Source organism: Calonectris borealis, chromosome 2 (genome assembly GCF_964195595.1).
Source record: "Calonectris borealis chromosome 2, bCalBor7.hap1.2, whole genome shotgun sequence".
Lineage (NCBI taxonomy): Eukaryota > Metazoa > Chordata > Aves > Procellariiformes > Procellariidae > Calonectris > Calonectris borealis.
This window is the reverse complement of record NC_134313.1, coordinates 135,820,639-135,841,093: the sequence shown is the minus strand read 5'-3', so window position 1 is coordinate 135,841,093 and position 20,455 is coordinate 135,820,639. Positions and strand designations below refer to the sequence as shown.

General features: G+C 45.1%; 1 protein-coding gene across 1 annotated transcript in view; it reads right to left on the bottom strand.

Annotated features, from left to right (window-relative positions):
- Positions 1–20,455, bottom strand: part of RAPGEF5 (Rap guanine nucleotide exchange factor 5) — a 159,719-nt gene that overhangs the window by 51,221 nt on the left and 88,043 nt on the right. Inside the window, exons 10-11 of the mRNA XM_075143607.1 lie at positions 13,658–13,764; positions 13,232–13,320 (exon numbers count right to left, since the gene is read on the bottom strand). Of these exons, the coding sequence (XP_074999708.1) occupies positions 13,232–13,320; positions 13,658–13,764 (196 nt within the window). The remainder of the gene's footprint in view (positions 1–13,231; positions 13,321–13,657; positions 13,765–20,455) is intronic.

Genomic DNA, 20,455 nt, shown 5'->3' with positions numbered 1-20,455 from the left:
AATTACAGTAAATATACAGGAGCTGGAATGAATTCTATTAGGAGCTGCTGTTTTAAAGACACAGCAGCCCACATCCCAGAAGGACAATGAAGTATAATATGCAAGCTCATTTAATCACTGTATCCAATTACACGGAGGAATAAATCATCACCACATGCCTATGTCTGAATTTTAAAAAGTAAATAAATCATGAATGGTCAAGCCAAATGCTGTGAATCTCTAGATTCACAGAGTAGCAGGGGAAGTGATGCATTCACTTCCCATTTTAAATGAGAGTATCCAAAAACTAACAACATCTAATTATTTTAAGATAAATACAAAAGCTGCCCTTTTTTTGTTCAGTTTGGAGCTTGATCATACACAGCTGCCGTTCTCTGCAGTAGGGAACACAAAATCCTGACAAACGTTGACCTCAACGGAGCTTGTACATGGCCTAATGACAGACTTTCCCAGTGTCTCTGCCCTGATTCGTACCCAGGACTCCCCTAAGTCACAGGGGTTCAGAAGAGGTGCTGCCACTCTTGCTAACGCTACGAATAATGGCACTTCGGGCAACTGCTCCGGCCCTTTGCTGTAAACTCCCTCATCCCAGACCCACATGGCCGTACCCTCTAGGAGGATCTGAATGCTCTCCATTCGTCAAGAAAACCCCATACAGCAGTTTCTTGCAAAGCTGATGGCATTTTCATGTTTTTCAGATGCTTTTAGAAAGTTGTTATTAAAAGATTTATCGTTCTCTGTAACCAAGAACATAGTTGTAACTTCCCAAATTGCATCTTACTAGCCTTGATTCTCTGAACAAATTTCCAATCTTTTAAACTGAGATGTTAAATCAAATGCCCTATGGTCCATCTGCATGTCAAAACCCTCACCCGAGTAGGGAGATCAGATTCTCATTAATACTAACACAATCTGTATGCACACATCAAAGAAAATAAACTTCCAAATATTTACATAAGCTGCACAAGCAACCCGTAAGATGTGCTGAAACCTTTGCCCAGGGATGGGCCATCACGCTGAAGACTGTAACAAAATTTGCCTCAACCCAGTGACACCGCGCCAGGACAGACCTCAGGAAAACGCTTTCTTGCCGCTTTGCAACAGAAGAGAAATATTTGGGAGAGTACTGAAGGTCTAGGGAGCACATGGGAGAAGCCCAGCTTCAGCTGGCAGAGACCTTCCCCCGCCTACAGGTTCAGACTCAGCTTGCCCAACATGCCCAGGTTTCCCGACCGATCACATCCCAAAATCTCCGTGTGCACGCGCGCTTTGGGGCTTCTGCCCACAGCAAACCTCAGGGGTGCAGGGGGGCCCCACAATGGCTCCCCGAGGTCTCGCACCGCCCTGGGGAAGGGCTCCCTGCTGGGCAGAGCACGCAGCCCCGGCACAGACGCTGTCCTCAAAGCGTTTGCAAGCCGTGTTGTGGCCCAAGAGCCCTGCACCGCTGCCACCCGGAGAGCAGGGAGGGAGCGGACAGCGTCCCCTTCCTTCCCAGGCCCTGCTCGGGGGGACACCCCTTCTCGGGGCCGGGGGGAGAGGACAGCGAGGAGCCCGCAGCACGGCCCAGGCTGCTTCCTCCCAGTCAGGCTGGGCTCGAGCAGGCCAGAGGTCTGCGCCTGTTTGCCCGTCCTAAGAATTACTGGGCCACCCCGTCCTAAGAATGACTCGGCCGCCCCGTCCTAAGAACGACTCGGCCGCCCCGACGCAGCCTCTTTGTTCGTGCCCAGGCAGCTGGAGGCGGAGGCGAGGCGGCCTTTCACCTGCCGGGAGGTGGGGGGCCTGTGCGTCTGCTCAATTTCTAAATCGTCCCGTTGTTGCCTCCCTGCCTCTGCCTGCTGGCACGTACCAGGATGGGAATTTTCCACCTGCCCGTTACGGGGTTATCTCTACAGACGGCAATGCAACAGTCAGAGGAGAAGCTGTAGTCACCTTAGCAGGCAAAATGTTTGCATTTGCCCGTTATCAGCGGTTTCCCCGCTTTGGGGCAACCACTGCTGCTTTAAGACTTTGAATGAAAACCCCTTGACAACTGGGATCTGACAAATGCTATTTGTTTGTGGTTGTTTTTCGCTGTTGTTTGTTTGCTTCCAGCTTGTGGCTGTGCATCCCCCATGATGTACGAACAGTAACAACAAACAAAATCCCATGGACAAGGCTCCTATCGGGGCAGGGAATGAAACCCAACAAGGGTTTCATTATTGCATTGATGCCGGGGCTCTGAATTCACGACCGGGAAAGAACAAAACCAGTATCTGGCTTTCTGGTTTTAGCTGCAGCGGTTCCTTGAGAGAGGTCAACAAGCCCTAAATTCTAAGAAATGGGGGTGGGGAAGGCTAAAGAAAGGCTGCTTGGGGAATCGGTAGAGCCTCGTGGGCAGGAGGAGGGATAATGGCAGGAAGGGGATGCAGGGTGCAGAAAAAAAGGGAGGAAATTGAAAAGCAGTAGAATGTGAGGCATAAAGGCCTCTAGCAGTCCCAGGTCAGACAGCATGATTTCTCCATGATTACATCCCTGATTCTAGCAATTTGTATCTCCATCAAAACTCAAGTTCAAGCAAAGGAATAAAATCACAATACATCCCAAATGTTGTCACAAGAAAGCCTAAGTTTTTTATTATTAGCTTCCATCAAAATTAGATCCATCAACGCTGCCACTTTATTTACATTGATCTATTTTCCGCGTCCTCCAATTTTTTTGCCCTCAGTGTCCTTGAAAACAAGCCATCACATTTTCACTTCAGAGAGTGAGTACTGATTTGGTTTCCAAAGGATCTCAGAAGCGTTTCTGAACTCAGACAAGGTTATCTCACGATCTCAGCCTGGCTCAGGAGACGGCAATGCAAGCTGCTGCCACAGCTACAACTCACATCGGTATTTTTCACCTTGTCTAAAAGATGGGACAAGCAATTTACTTTATTGCAGTAACTAATGCTATTCCGAAAAGCTCTTTCTGCCAGAACCAGCTATACTCTGTGAGGGTAACTGACATCTCACGAGAAACCTTTGGCTGTCAAAGTGCTGTAATTCTACTCCTGTTTCAATCTCTGAAAAGATCAAAATTGACTTTAAAAAAAAAAAGGATTGTCTCCAATGCCAACCACAAAGACTCTCCTAAAAGGTGTTATATACCCCAGCTGGTACCAAACTGGATCAAGCCTTTCCTTCTAAAAAGGCGACAGCAATTTAAAGCCTGCATTATGAGCTTACCAACTGCAGTTAATGCACGAAGCTTCTGAATTTATGCCAAGTGCATTCTGCTCCATTATCTCCTTTTTAGACAGGCACCTCTGCTTTCACAAAGTACTCCTACTACAACCATCTATTCCTACATCCAAGAGCCAATCTTCTGCCTTGCCCACTAAAATCAAAACCCAGCAAGATAACACAAACCACAGCAGAATCCCCCGCCAACCTCATCCAGCACACAGCAAATCTGGCCTCCCGCAGCTGCTGCCACAGCTGCCCTTTCCCCTCTTTTTCCCTTGGACATGATAGAGAAGGCAGCAGCCAGCGTTAGGGCAAGGCAGAGCCGAGCTCTGCTGCACTTGATAATCCGGAGTGTGTTGGCACCGGTTTGCAGATACCACAGACAGGCTTTCTCAAGCAATAGATTTAATTCAACTACACCGCAAGCAGAGGCATTCGGTGCTGTAATGCAGCCCAGGGTTGGCAGCTATTAAGGGAGATCTTAAGAGCCCACAGAAAGTCTCATCAGGCACTACGCATCGGGAAATAGCCAGAAATCTATTCCAATTTACAGTTCACAAATAGGTCTTTGGTTGTGGCTTTTTGTTCTGAATTTCCCTGGGCGTCCTCTGAGCACAAGGATTTACAGAAAATGGTAAGGTGGGAAAGAAAACGACTGCATCAGCACACTATAGAACAAAGTATCACCTAACGGTAGTAACAGGCAGCATGACAGGGAGCTTAGTGAAGTAATGATAATTGTAGTTTGGCTATAGCCAAAACCAGCCCCGCTCCTGCTCACAAAAAGACCGAGGCTGCTACTTCCATAATACCGTGAAACCGTTTGAACTCAGGGCATGTTAAGAAGGATTGCGAGGGAAGGAGGAATTAACAGCATGAGAGTAAATTTAGTTCACAAGGGGAAAAAAGCAGCTTTGAAGAACAGATTTCTTTCAGATTCTTAATACACAACCTCAAAGCACAGGTCTTCAGTGAATCCATCCTTCCACCCTGTGGGCGGGGAATGAACACGCTCTTTATATTCCTCAGAAAATGTTAATCTCACAAAAAAATCATTGTATTATAGCAACTTTGAGCACTGGAAACACTGGAATTCAAACCCTGAAGACAGCGCGTGAACTGTATTCTTGGACTCAAAGATGCAGCAAGTATGTCAAGATGCAGTTTTATGTTTTCAGCATTCTTACATAAAAACTCCCCCACCCTGTGAAAGCTCCCTTCGAAAAAAATCTGAATTTCAGAGCACTAATGTTATAAAACTTGGATATACAGAGAGTCAGCTCTTGGGAAGGAGTGCTTTGCTGTATTCAGAGAACGAGCTTCTGACTTAACAGCCACCTCACTAAGTGCTAATAGCAACACAGGAGTCTTAATGGACAAACACCCCTACTTATGTCAGCAGGTGGTGAATCTCTGTGTTGTGGAAGAGGAACACAGAAAGAGGGGGACTGAAGAGAGTGTCCAGTTTTTCACCAGTCTGCAGGTCCGGGTTTGACAGTAAAAAGCCTTAAGAAGGAAGGGAAGGAGAACGACACTAAGGGGTGAGATGAGTAAATACCCACAGAAAATGGGAGACCTGTGGTGAAGGACACCATGGTTAGGGTTCCTGAAGGACTGCATGGTCTGTGGCTCCCGCTGAAGGAACAGGACGCGCGGACACTTCATAAGAAGCGGCAACGCTGATATTTCAGTTTTGCATTTCCAGTTCCTATTCTCAGTTAACTGACCTGCCAACCCACACACCATCTGTTGCTATTCCTCTTATGCTACTTTCTTATAAATCATGTCTCACTTTTTCTCCAGTAGAAAAAGCAGCTTTGAGATAACTGTGTATGTTTTATAATTAGTCAGCTTCAATGCTTCATGAGCCACATTCTGGGAAAACATGAAGATAGGGCTGTATCTGGGGCTGAGAGGATCTAGAAAGTTGTGTCACCTTCACAGCAGAGGTTGTCCTCTTCCTTCATACATTTCACATTTAGTGGTTTAATCCCACTGCTACAGAGGAGTCGATCTCCAGCAGACAGAAGTCAGTAAGAGTTACCACAGTTCAGACTCATTTCAGAATTTGGCTATGACTTTTTGCTAAGCCCCAATCAATGTTGACTTCCTTTACCTTTGACATTCTTATGGCTCACTAGAACGAGTATGACATTAGTTGCAACAGAAGGGATCTGGCCCGCTTTGTCTGCAAACCTGCAACTGTGGAACTGACCCAACCTCCAGTCTAGCACTTAAGCCAGATAGGGAATCAACCCAGGTGGCCGGCGTACTTCTAAGACGACATCTCCCTTGTCGAGAGAGATCTTTTTGGCATCACTGCTGTGCAGTGACTCAGTTTTCCTTTTTGCCTTTATGGCCCTCAGTCCTAGCCATCCGACGCGGGAACACTAGTTATTTGTGCTAGATTTGACGCTGACCAGCCACACTCAGGTGATGAGAAAAGGACTCAGACTAAGGCAGAAACTAAGAGGCAACCTCTACTACTCTTTTATTGCTAAAATACAAGCATTTTTAAAAAACAGAACCTTTCAAGATCTTTTTATCCTTTCCATACTCACTTCTTGGCTTAACAACACAAGAGAATCAGCAAGAATATTTCTTAAATATACAAACATGTCTCTATAATCTCAGCTACTTAATGCATTTGTTAATTTAGAGATCTAGATGACCATATATCTTTTCATATATTTGAAATACTTACTCCATTGGTTTGACAATTCATTCGTATCATCTAGACTTCCAATGTCATCAGGATGAAAGTGATTTTACAAGTAAGTGATTAAAACTCTTTAGGATCACACTGCCTTTCCAGAAATCTTACCAAATTCCCAGTGTCACAACAACTTGTCTCACAGGAAATCATCAAAACATTTACATCACTCAAGTCTGTTTTGCAGTACAACAAATCAACATGTTCTGTCTTTTACGACTTAAAAAAATTTTCAAAGACGTTTTCACTGTTGGAAGAAAATTATTGATCTTCATTCCTAGAAAAGTTCTCCTGCTAGACCTGCACTTCCCAATTCCTTTCTGCTTAAACCACTAAGATCATCAAAACCCCTCATATTGTCTATAATGCACATCTTCATAATAAATGGTTTCACACTAGACTTTCATGATGGCTCCTTATCACTTTCTCACATAGCAAAAGGTGACAACTAGCTATAATGAACCACAGAATTGCAGAGAAAAGACTGAGGAACTAAAAATATTATGATCTAATTGACTATCATATATAGTGGGTAGCTTTTTCTTCTGCAAATTTGACTCAAACACAAAACACATTAAACACTTGGGACCCTACCATCACCCCAAGATATTCTTGCACAGGATACAAAAAAATTTACTTAGGTGCCTGAGGTAACAAAAGGTGCCTAGGTGCTCCTGGGCAGACTGAAACCATGTGTTTGTCTGATGGCTGCCTCAGTTCTTTTCCCTCCTTGAAAGGGTCTACTTATCCTAAGTGTGCTTACACCATGAAAACTATTTGTGGTGATGAACTGAAAAAATACCATCAGTATCTACAGAGAGAGTCCTGATCATGAAAGATGTTCCTCTCTCCCCATGCTGCCTCTAGTTTCCCAGTCATTGGATATAATGGTGAGACAATCCAGAAGCAGCATCCCCAGACCCTGCCTTTCCGAAAGTCTGCCCTAAACAAGCTTTAGTGCCCAAGTGCAAATAAAAACCCCTTTTTCAAGGCTCCGAGTCCTCATTTCCCAGAAATAACTGTCTGAGCTCCTGCCAGGAGACAGCATCTTCGACATATTCCCCTTGCTGGCATTTCCTATTAGCTTAGGCACCGCAGCGTGTGACACGCTGTCTGTCGTGAATCCCAGACACGGCATTCCTTCTGCAAGCTGATTCAGCTCACTAATGTGACAGAAAATAAGCCTGCCAAAGGAAAAAAGATACAGTTTCCTACTAAGATACTTAGACCTACTTGGCTCAAGGTCAAACCAAGTATAGCAGAGGAGAAGGAGGTACACGGCAATGAACAGGAGGACAACTGGAGGATCTCGGATCTTCCCGTTTGAAGCCAGTGTCACTGCTAGCAGCCTTGGTTCCAACCTCATGCTAGCCCCAGGGCTCCTGCCTCTCTTGTCTCAGCTCCAGGCCCCACAACACCGTTTGCAAAGCCATTAGCAGAACTGTTCACTCTCTGCTGCCAGCTGAACTGGTAACTTGCTCAGTTGTCCCACCTGTAGGAACTAGTATCTTATTATAACCTTAGATGCTGATTAATTCCTTCCAAATTGCAACGTGCTGCATGTGATATACTGGGTCAGATCAAAGATCCCCATAAAACAGAACCAGGTCTTTGACAGGGGCCAATAGGGGATACCCAAGGGAAGAAAAAAAAAATAAGAAAAAGACAAATACAGAGTTATCTGATGGAGTTTTTGCCAGGATTTTGCCTAATTTGTTTTTAAACCCTTCCAATCTCTGGATTCCACAAAATCCTCACAACAATGAGTTTCACGGTTTAGCTGTGCATCATATCAGAAAAGAACTTCTCTTTATTCGTTACAAACCCAATAATTTCACTGTTACAAAATACTTCCCACATTATGAGAAACAATGAATAATCTTTCCATACTCACCTTCCCCACACAATTCATAGTTTCATAAATCACCTTATGCCTCCTCTACAGAAATTGCTTTCTATGATGACCAGACCTAGACTATTTATTCTTAGATGTATTTAACCTATACTTCTAATCGCCTTTGCTGCCCTTTTCAAGCTTTTTTTAGTTCATTTACAACCTTTCTGAGCTGGGGGAGAAGAAGGAACCATATTATACATACCATATTACACAGTTATACAATGGTATAACTGTGGTTCTTGCTCGTCTTCTTTCCTAATTAGCCCAAATACTGTTTGCCTTTTTGATCAATGCTGATCAAAAATTTCCAAGAATTATCCATACTATCTCCAAAGACCTATTTTCTGCATGATATTAGTCAATTCAACACCTCTGCTGAATATGTATAATAAGGATTTCCTTTTCTCCATGTTAGAAAATGCATTACTTTGCATTTTTCAAACTTGGATCTCATCTGCATTTTTATCACCCAGTCATACAGATTTTTATTCCTTTCATCTTTCTTCAGCCACAGGGCTGGTTTGAGTGGGCCCACCCCCAAGTCATTTTCCCAGTCCTACACTGCCCTGTTCTTACTACTTTCATGAGGTTATTTTTGAGTTGGATAAGCTCCCTGATCTAACTCACCTTGCAGAGACACCTAAGCAAAGTTTGTCAGTATGACAACAGGACAACACGACAGCTCAAACGGGCAGTCAGAGGTGGGCATAACAGGGTGTACAAGAACATAATCTTGCATGGCCACCAAAGGTGAAACCATGGCTTCATTTATCACGAGACCCTCAACCATTTAATATTGTCAGCACATGCTGTTACCTCAATTTTCATCCCACACTCAGCAGCACCCCAGTCTTCACCTGCTGTCCTCAGCTCTGCATCTCCCACTCCCTGCCACCCTCTCCCTGTGCCAGGGGCAAGGTTTGTGCCACTGACAGATTAAGTGGATCAGGAAACTGATCCATCTTAAAACTAGTAATTCGGTATTTCCTTGGTTAGTATCAACCAGGACCAGCTCCCTACTCGGGTCTGCTACAGAATCACACGCCAGGCTGTAGAGGCACAGAGGGACCAGTGCAGCAGCAGGAATGCCTGCTTGGGGAAGGCTGCGCTGCTGCTTTTGACTACAGCACCAGTTTATGCTGGAATAATGTATTGGTAAAATGACAACCTTATTGCTTAGATGTTCCCCAAATAGAACCAGTTCTTTTAATTGGCATCACATTTTCCACCTTCCTCTGCCACTGAAACTGATTTATATGATAGATCACACACGACTGTTAGGAGTTCAGCAATTTCATATCTGAGTTCCTTTAGAAGTCTTTGGGGAGTAACATCTGATCCCAGTGATTTGTTACTATTCATTTTATTGATTTATTCTAAACCTACTTCTACTGACACTCCAATTTGAGACAGCTTAGACTCATGCTGCATGAAGCAATGGTCCTGAGAACCTCCCCAGGTTCTCTCACACTGAACACTGAGATAAATGATTATTTTAGCTTTTCTGTTATTCTTATGCTGATGTTGCTCCGTGCACTCTGCTAAACTCTTATTCCTCTCCTATGGGCATTGCAGTTAGCCGACTCAGTTCACCAAGTTTTCCTAAGACTTTGGGGAAAAGTTTACAAAATCCCTCAAAATGATGACTAGTAAGAGGAAGGGCTAGCAGGCATTTATTCTCTCCATCCTAAAAGTTGGTGTTAGGCAAGTATTTATTCTCCTTGACATCAGTCCACATGCATCAGATACACTCATGTCGATTGTGTGGCAGTCACAGGAGCACGTTTTTTAACACCTTTTACTCATCAGTAATAAAGCACAGTGAGAAAGAGTCCTAACAGCATCCCTTATAGCTAAGAAACAAACAAACAAAATATCAAAAAGCAATCAGACATTTTTTTCTTGGATTATTAAACAAAAGACAACACCTAGAAAAGGCAGAGCTGTATCCCTTTTTTGCAACGTCACTTAGCAGCTGACTACATTCAGCTCATGCAAGAGAGTACCATTCTCCTAAAAGGTCACATACAGTTCCTCAGAGGGTGCCATTACCCAACATCAAAGCAGTGTCATTGGTGCAAGTGTAGAAACAGAATGGACTTCTAGGACAAACAGACATGGTCTGAAGGCCCCTCCTTAAAATTTCAAACTGCCCTCTAAAGTACACACTCAGCAGACATCCCCCAGTGGTTCCAACAACCTTAGAGATAACTCAGAAAAGTTGTTCGGTACAGAAATTTAAAATTTCCAGCCATCTCACAGTAGGAAACAAGAACTGTGTTCTTCGTGGTTGGTACATTACAGGTTATAGTAACTCAGCGAGATGAAAACTTTCTCCCTTTGAGCAGGAAGGCTGGCAAGACTTTGTTATTGGCAAGCCCCAATTTAAGCTGATGCCAAAAGAACTCACATATACTCTCTGACTTAGTCATCACAAAAAAAACCTCAATCATTAAATTGTTATTAAGTACCTAAGCTTAAAGAGTCTTGCAGACCTCAGGCTTTGAAGACACCCTTGCCTCACCTGAGCAATAGACTAGTCTAGCTGTGCACGTTGCAGTGTCTCCTTTAGTGTCCTCAGTTGCTATAACGAGTTCGGCCACATCACGGACACTGGGACTGTTCTTCAGGTCCGGTAAGAGAAGGTGTCCCCACCTATTTTTTATAGAAGAGGATGCCGCAGCAGAGTGCTTAAGGTGTCTCGCTGCAGGTTTAGCAGCAGCTGAAGGGAGCCTTGAGGCCTGGGCTGGACCCCAGTTAAATTTTTTCCAGCCCAGCCCCAAAGCTTCCTTTTACTCTCCCAGCTGCGAGCAGTACCTGCTGACTTGGGCTAGAAAATGGAGGATGGCTGGGAGCAATACATGGCGCATCATTCAGCCATGTCAGTGTTTATAAAAAGCGGTGCCCCACGACCACACTAGCCCCAGGAGATAGTGGATTTTTTTTTTAATGACCACAGAGGATTGCAGTTATGATCTGTTATAAAAAGGGTGGGAATGAAAACATGCAGAGCATCCCTCCTTGGGAAGCAGTGCAAAGGGTCAAACAGAACAACAGCCCCCTGTGCACCAGCGTATGTAAGAGCAGCTCTTTCTCATGTTCTTTACAGATACAAATAAGCAAACCGAGCTGGGGGCTGCAGGGAAAACAGGAGGCCAAGGAAGTCATCCTGAAACTGGCAAACCGACAGCAGGAGCAGCAGCTGCGTACATCAACATCATCCTTTCATGTTCCGCAAAGCTATGCCTGCTAAAACACAAGCCTGCGGGACTCTGCAACTTGACCGTCCTCTGAGATGGGACAGACTGGAACTACAAAAAATACAAAGAACAACAAATCCAAGCACACAAACAGCACAAGGATGCCTTCAGGTGTACAAAGAAAGAGGTACATATGTACAGGTGATATCCCATACTTCCTCATGCCAAATGCCACTGAGTCTGCAAAACAGACAGATCAAAACCATTAGAGGGGCATCCGCCACATAAAACATTGGGGAACATAACTCCCAAAGTCTTTTATTTTGACGAAGTTCTATATTACCAAATTAATAAAGTAGGAAGAAAACAGTGTATGATGAACTACCCTTGAGGAAGTGGAGGGCCGCTGGGCAAGGTTTAGCACACTTCTTTGTGATGGCAAAAAAATGAAGCTACAGCTACTTTGTTCTGTCTCTAGGATCCGGTTAACCCTGGCTACAGGGCAGAGCTAATTGTTTCTAAAAGGAGGTAGGATAAGGCAGAAGAGGTGAGCGGAAGCCAATCAACCTTTAAATACAGTACCATCTGCTAACAACCAGGCAAGTAGTGGTTTAGCATTTGTTTTGAAGGCAGTTTACCAGCCCCTCTCTACAACAATAAGAACAGGCTTACAAACAGCCTCCCAGTGATGGGAGGGAGTGAGAGCAAAGAGAAAAGAAAGAAAAGGTAGTAAGGTGAGGATGCATGCAGCATCTAATGCTTTATGTAAGGAGTGCCTTGTATTTACAAACACCAAAATATAATGCATATCACTAGCGAAAATCTCATTGTTTTCCAGCAAGATTGTGAGCTTGTAAAAACAGATGAAGCAGACTATAAAAACGGGCAGCTAATGTACCTCCTCTGCATATGATAAACGTTAATGGGGAAACTTATTCTGGATCTAATATTTGACCTTAAAGGGCCAACGAAGGACCCTCACTACACTGCCTTAAGAGCTGGCTCAAGTAAATTACACCTAGAACTAGTCTGAGGGCATCTGTGGAAGGAAAACAATCACAGTCTCTTTCTGCACTAAATATTAATGTCTAGGCAGACAAAAGCAGCACTAGGAATATCATAATAATATCACCAGCAGACATTCTATATGTTTCTTCGGGGCATTCACACATCAGCACTAGGAATATGCCTATTGTCCCACATTAAACTAATGACATGTTCCAAGAACCCAATCCTGACGTTCCTCTGGGAATTGCAAATGTTATTTATATTTTCAGTCACTTAAAAGGATTAAAGTGTGTTTATTCTCAGTAATCTCATTTGTAGAGAGAGATAGATATAGGCAGCAGGAGTATGCCTTTTAACCCTATTGGGAATGATGAAACGCACAGCTCCATTTACAGCCAGCTGCCTTCCTCAGCTCGTCAGTATTCGGGACCTCCGAAAGTCTCACCAGCCTGGCCGCTTTCATTAGAACTATCTGTGAATCGCAGGTTGCAGGCACTTCTGATAAACTACACCAGGAGCTCTTAGTGACAGCAAGCAGTGCACATAGCCAAGAGATCCAGCTGAAAATTAAACTGCATGTCAAGTAGCCCGATCAATACAATAATTGCTCTAGGCTGGAACAAATTACAATCTCTGGTTGAAGAGACACAAGTACAGCACCAGGCTATACGCTCTGCCCTGGGTTATGAGGAAATTTATAAGCCGTGCTTATGAAACAGAAGATGTGCCAAAGTACTGGGGTGGTGGCAAAACGAGTAGTTAGCCAGGAGGCTGAAGTGCATAGCAAGTATTCTGATCACTGTAATAACAGCTGCAGGCTACGAGGAATGGCAGTCTCCGCCTGACGAGACACGGTGCAGCACAACGCACGCCGCAGCCTGCGCTAGCCAGGCAGCAGCGAAAGCCGAATATAAAAAAGGCTCAAGTTGCTACTAAGTGTGCGGCTCCTGAGCGGCTTCGTCAATTGCTGGCATTCCTGCCCCGAGGCCGGGCGCCCCGTTTTGCCACCTGCCGATAGCCGCACGCTTACGGTTTCCTTCCCACATTGCCCCGGTGTGAACATCAGGCTGGCAGCCGGCTTTCGGCCGGGGGTGCCTGGGAGCGACCCCCGGGACCGGGACCTCTTCCCCATTCCCGCCCAGGGCCGGGGACAGGCGCTTCCCCGGCCGCCGCCGCCGCCCCCCCCCCCGCCGGGCTCGCTCCTTACCCGTCTCTTTGTCCTGGGCGGCTTCCAGGTGCAGGTCGCCGAGGAGATGCTCCAAAATCTTCTCCGGCGTCCCCGACACCACCACGTATCTGTCGGAAAGCAGAGAGTCCCCGGAGTCATCCTCGGTGGAGGACTGCGAGCGGCTGCTCCACTCGTCCTCCTCATCCTCCTCGTCGATGTACTTGAAGTAAGGCACGTCGAAGGTGGGCAGCGGCCGCTCCCCGCCGCGGCCCGCCAGCGCCTCGGGCACCCGCACCCTGCCGCTCCCCATGGCGCCCCGCTCCCACCGCGCCGCCCGCCCTAGCTGCGCCCCCCGGGGGCCATCGCCCTGCCGGGGGCCGCGGGCCGCCGCCGCCCCGCCCGCTGCCGCCGCCGAGCCCGGCCCGGCCGGCCCAGCCCCGCGCTCCGGAGCCGCGGAAGCCTTACCTCCCGCGCCGCTCGGGGGCCGGGCTGCGTGACCACACCTTCCGCAGCACCAGCGCTGCGCCGGCCTCCTCCCGCGCCCGCTCGCCGCCGCCTCCGCCGTCCGCCTTCTGTGCGCAGGGGGGGAGAGCGAGAGGGAGAGCCCGGTCAGTGCCCGCCGCCGGCCCTGCCCGGGCAGGTCTGGCTGCCGGAGGTCTCACTCGAGAAGGGGGCTCTTCGCACTGCGGGGCAGAGCGGCGGAACGGGCCCCCCTTTGTGAGCGGCTCTCGGCATCGTGCGTTGGGTTTTAATTCGCGGGAGCGGGGGAGGGGGGGCATGCAGGTTTCCGTGTCCCCGAGGTGATGGCTTGTTTGATGTCCAGCCGGTCAAATAAAGCCGGGGACAGGTAACAATGGTCAGAAAGCGGCAAGCGCTCCCGAGCACTCCAGTAATACACAAGCAGAATACACCTTCTGTAAAGCTTCTCTCCTGTACTTCAACAAAGGCAATAAAACCAGTGGGACAGGCATGCAAGGTATGCCTCTGAGCATCTCTTAAAATACTCTGTGTACAAATCCCTCCTTTTCAACAACTTTTTAACTTGGGAAACAAACACCCCCATAGAAAGTTAAGCCCAGTGACCACCCCTTGCGTGAATCTTGGCTACGCTGCGATTTGGACACTGACTTTCTCCCTCTCGGCTCCCTTAGACGGAGGGGAGCTGAACAATCATCCATTTCTGCACACACAGCCCACATCCACAGAGCAGCTAAAGCCAGCTGACTGAGCAGTGCAGGAGATGAGGGTTTGCGCTGACTGAGCAGGGCGCATTAAAACACCGCGACTGCCGAAGAGCTGCTCGCAGCCCCCTGCGAGATCCTCCTGGCAGATCCAGTCACGGGAGGGTGAGCGACACAAAAGAGGCAGCCTTTTCAATGCAAGTACATCGAGTAGTTGCTGTTCCTCTAATTCTGACCTGGTTTAGTTATATGGTTCAGTATGTCAAACACACATATGAAGGCAATACATGGACTACTCGAGGTAGGAAAAACAGCATTTGTGCATCAAGTCTACAGTATCCAGCAGTGACAAAGACTTCAAGCAGGCTAAAAATTGCTGAGGAACAGATCTTGGCAAAACACGGGAGAGAAATCACTTTATGATCCCTCTTTCTATTATTTTATTTCTTATTCCAAGACCCAGTGAGTCTGATTGCTGCTTCTGGTTGTCACTGTGGTGCAGGCATGTCCAAAGATGCAGTCCCTGCCCTGAAGAAGTTTTCTTTATCAGTAAACAACATGTAGAATTGATCTATGAAATTTCTGCAAGGTCAGACATACAGGTACTGAGCCAATTAATGTCAGATATTCATTGTAACACTCCCAGGGGACATTACTGAGCAGCCGCGTTACAGGAATACTGATGCATAATTGTAATCTTCCATTTCACCGACCGTGTTTTTTTGTTGCCTACATATTTGAAAAGCTGCAATGAAAGAAGCAGCAAAAGAGAAAGAGAGGAAGAACAAGAAACAGGTGCAGCATTAAAGCAATTCAGTAACAGGGAGGTTTATCCAAACAAATAAATCTCTCCATTTCTCTGTCTTTTCTCTGGCATCCTCTAAGAAAGCCCCAATACTCATTTCCCTGTGCTCACTGACATTCCAAACTGCAGCACATATGGGGCATATATGTGATGTATGGTGCTGTATTTGTACAAATCATCTATTTCCACATACTTGGAAATGGATTTTAAACATATACATATACGTTACATATGTGAGCAGCTGGCAGCAAGTCAACAGGGACCACTGGGAGGGCAAAGGCGCTCTCATACTGAAAGGACATTAACAATGGTCTGTTCTGGAAGACACTGTTCTCTCTTCAGCATCTCATCAAACAGAAACATTTTCAAAAAACCTTTTGAGTAATTGTACACAAATTAACCGCATAAAGTGCCCCAACGGTAACATTTTCATAAGGCTCTTCCTCTTGTCCTTGCCTGTTTTATCAATTTCAAGGGAGAGAAAAATCAATCTATTTTATAAGGAAAGAGGAAAATTGTGCAAAACCAAGGCCAATCAGGTTCAATTTGGATTTTCATTACCTATAATAATTACTTCCAAAAAAAGGGGAGGGATAGAGAATTTCTTTATTTTGCTATCTTCTATTAAAAATAGAAGGGAAGAATTCACTTTAAGGGAGGAATTATTACTTCATTAAAATCCCACTTATGCATGGCGTATTTTTGTGTTCAATAAACAACATGATTTGATGATACCACAAGCAACAACAATTAACCTGAACAAAGCAAAACACAAAGATAAATCCTATGTATTTTCCCAATTTTTACAAGTTCTGATTTCACTACAGATATTACTCTAAAATAACATCAAGGCATTCTTCATTTATCGGAATCTTGAATGGTCAGTGAAATAATGAATTCTCGCTGGAAGAAAACCGGGCTGCTCTCACCATGCTCCATCTAAATCCAGTGGCAGATGAGGAGGAGGATGCAAGGGGCCCCTAAGAGACAGCAGCGTGTACCGAAGAGCAAGGCAGCACCCTAGCTGAATCCCTAAAAGTCAGCAGACTGACTCAAGAGACGTTCTCATCATACCACCAATTAACAACGAAGCCTCCCAGCACTTTTTCAGACCCTTACGCAGCCCTTGCTTAAGCAACCTGCACCGACCACGCAGGAGCACAGTGCTTCAGCGTTACCAGCTCTCTCATTTTATGGCCGGGCAGATGAATTGGGGCAGAAAGGCTACGGCAGGGTCATGCTCCAGATCAACAGCAGAATTGCAGTTCAAACTCTGGTGACACTACACTGTCACCTCGGCTTTGAGCCCCCCACGCTGCCTATTTGACGTTTACTTCCCTCCAGTGCAAAGGGTGGGAAATGACTCCCAGCAGCCTGCGTTTGGATGGAATACTCCCAGCAGAATACATTTGGACTTGTGCTTTCGTAGACGTGGCACAGGAGGGGATAGAGCATCAGAGATGCTGTGGAGGTTAATCGCTGTCTCACTTGGCATGTGGCCTTGAGCAAGTCACTTGTGCAGGCTTTCCCTCTCAGTTGTCCCTTCAAAAGCACCATTCACATCCTGCTTGGATATTATACTCAATCCCTGGTACAGATTACTAGGAAATTTAGCTAGTGTCCATGAAGCGCTATGTGTGTCAACCATTATATTTCACGTTTATTACGGCTTTTAATTAATCATCTCTTGATAGCTAAACACAGCGCTATCAACCTCTACGTCACTTCCCAGCAGGAGTTTCAAGTAAACGGTAAGGCCCTCTGGACTCGGTGGATCTTTTGACCAATATTATGGTCAATTTTCCACTCCTCTCATCCATCTTCCTAATACTGAGATAAGCCATTTATCTCCCGGGTAATATATTTTAACAGCAGACAAGTGCTACCTTTATTTTCAGCATAAAAGGAACCCTGGGGTGGTATAAATATTTATATGCTTATAGGAATGAAACAGCTGGAAGTCCTTGCTTAGCGGGCTTTAACTTGTGCAGGTTACGCTTTGCATGAGTAGGAATATGACCCTCTGAATTACCACTGGGGCAGAAGAAAGCAGAGATACATACGGTAGTGTTGAAAACAGCCACGGCGTGCCAGCTTCCTTATGGAAGACATTAGGTTTCTGGGTTATTTGCAATTGGAAGGGAAGAATCCGATCTCTGGCCAAAGCAACCAATAACTTTGGTATCAGTCAGGGATATTCCTGTGTCCCTTGAATTTCGGAGTTTGGCCTTTCAATTAATTAAAAGCGGAAGAACACCCAGAATGTGCTGCCTCCCCTCTTCCTCCGAGAAACATCCACTGCTAGAAATAACGTTGAAAAGCTGCTCTACTTTGTAACAGCTTTCTAACAGAAAAAATCAGTATGCTCTGCAATGGACACAGTATATTCAGAAGCCTGCTTCACTGAAAAGAAATTGCATTTTCACATCTTTCCTCACACATAGCCACTACTGAAGTGCCTGTTAGGCTGGAACACCACTAACTAGCAATGTAAAACATGCGCTTCCCAATGACATAACTTTCCTTCCACATCTCTCACCTGCTTTTTTAAAAAAGGGACCAGACCCAGAGCTACCCTGGCAAACCCCAGATCCAGAAAGACTCCCGCATTGTTGGTTTCAATGGGTAAAGAAGTAATGCAGCAATTAAGAGATAACCTGAATAAAGGCACCTATAAACTTAATGGAGCATTGAAAATCCAGTCTGCAGACAGATTTTCCTGCTGCCAAACAACCGAGCAAAGACAAAGAGAATCTTCTTTGGGCAACACGCAACAAAGCAAATTTTACACAAGCTATCTGCTTCAAAATCACATTAAATAACAAAGAAATTGCCTCCTCTAGGAGTTATGGAGGGCAGGAACATTTTGTTTTCACAGCATAATTTGGTAAAACTGACTCAACGCAATCAGATAATGCTGATCACTTCTGCCTCTATGTCTTTTGATGCTGGTGCCAGGGCATGCCCTTGAGAGGTATGGGAAAAGGCATACGTGAAGGATTCCTGGGACAGTTTGTGTTCTGAAGAGGAGACTGTTCTCCCCCACAATGAATCCATGGAGCTTCCCTACACACACGGGAATATTCCCATGTAAGAGGTGTGAAATACAGGAGCGGAGGCTGGAAGGGGGCTCAGAAGTACAAGTGTAGACAGGCTTCCACTGCAGTGCAAGGAAGGTGCTCAAACAGGTGACAGAGCAGGACAAAAGCCACAAAATAACAAGATCCTTATTCCAGACGACTGATGGTTTTCATGGGCAGGTATATTTTTGCTTGCATGTTATAATCAATCCCTGGTGCATATTACCCATGCAAAAGAAGAATTACAAGAACATGATTAAGATAGAAAGGTCAAGTCTGAAAACTGGGAAACACTGACTGGTATTCTTTAATCTAGCTCCTTTGGATTAAACCACTTTTTTTTTCTTCTTTTTTTTTTTCCCCCTCCCCACTATGTCCTGCTCCATCCCTACAGCTCTGCCTTGTTCAACCTATGTTGGGGCCTTGCTCTGGGACTGGGTGAAAGCTGAGACAAAATGTCCTTCTCTGTCGGGACCCCGCTGTACCCACTGCAAAGGCCGGAAGCACCTGCCTCTGCGGTGTGACACCGAGGTCCCCAAACCTGCCCACCGACAACTAGCTTAGACGCAGCAGAAGTTACAGAGTTACAGCTGCTTTAGCTCAGAGCTCCGTCCAGGCTCTTTACATCCTACAAGCAGATCCTGGCCGTAACAGCCGAGAGCTACAGCTGTAAAGAAAGTCTTCGCAGCTCAGGCTGAAGCATGCTCAGAGCTTAGTGATCCTTCAAATATTAACCTGCAAAACTCTAAAAATTCTTTACAGAGCATGTAGAAACTGCATTTTTGGCCTCTAACTTGGGCCAGATATGGGCGGATATTTATGAAGATGGCAAAAAACCAAAGAGTCTTCCCCAAAGGGATTTCAGATCCCACTTCAGAAGTATAAGGGCATAAGAGCTTTTCAGAAAACTACTGCCAGAATTTTTTTAAACATAGCAAAACAGTATTTACCCCTAACCTTACTCTTAACAGCTTCTGAACCATGTTGGCTGCATTTTTCATTAAAAAATTAAACAGGCTAAGGCAGACACCTTTCAGAATAAGCAGATAAGATGCAACAACTCTTAGAAGCAACTGAAAACAAAGTCTTACAACGTGAGGCATTTGCCAATGCTAGTAGTAGACAATGAGATGAATCCTAGCTATAAAATACAAACATATTTATATTACAAACATGAAAAAAAGTAAAAAACCCCAACAACATTCTATTAACAGCTTCTCCTGTAAAAGGCACTCTTTCAGACAGCATCTGTCAAAGACTAAAGATGATTGCCTGCTTACACTTCACCATGTTTTTCCCTGGCATCTGTTATTGTGGAAACTGCAGAATTAGATTTAAAGTCACCGAAGTACAAATAGATGTACAAAAATGACCCTAATCTTTACAGGCTATTCCTCTTTATTTGACAAGGAAATGGAAATGAACAGAGCACAATTAAAGTGGAGATGGACGACAATATCTCTGATCTCTAGGGATAATGCATCTCAGAATATGTTGCTGTATTTCACAGAGTTTCAAGAGAGACCAAAATCTGTATTACTGGGCTTGATTGACTTTCAACTACAGCAGGAGAAAAGCATTTCAAAGTCACCAACACAGCTAAAGCAAGCTGTATAGGGAGCAAACTGGTATTTTTTCTGCAGTGATTACTCTCTCTTTATTCTAGAAAGATGAAAATAAAAAATAGCTACTATTCTACCTCTACTTACAGTGCCATAGCACAAAACATTTTAAATGGGACTGCCTATTTCGTAGTCAGTTACATAATCACTACTTTTTCCAAATTTCAAGGGAAAAATTACCTTACAGGACTGCAGGAACATCAATAGCAGCTTTTCATATGACAATTCTTAAGAATCAAAAAAAATTCTCACATAAGGCTGTGTTTTTCACTATAAAACATAGCCCATAGCATATTCATACTACGTTTTATTATTTTTCTCATCTCATGAACTTTTCTCCAGTTCTTCTTTGTACTCTAATATTTTTATTTCCCTCTGCAGTTGTTAAATCTACTTTCCTAAGCATGCGCTAATCCACAGTATACTGGGATAAACAGAAATCCACGGATGAAAAATTAAAATGGCTTACACAGTGATTTTGGTTTGGCTTTCAGCGACTTCTGACCAGTCTATAAAACTATAAAATGCTTTAAGTTATTCGACCACCACCTCTTCAACAACGGGCACCCAGGCAT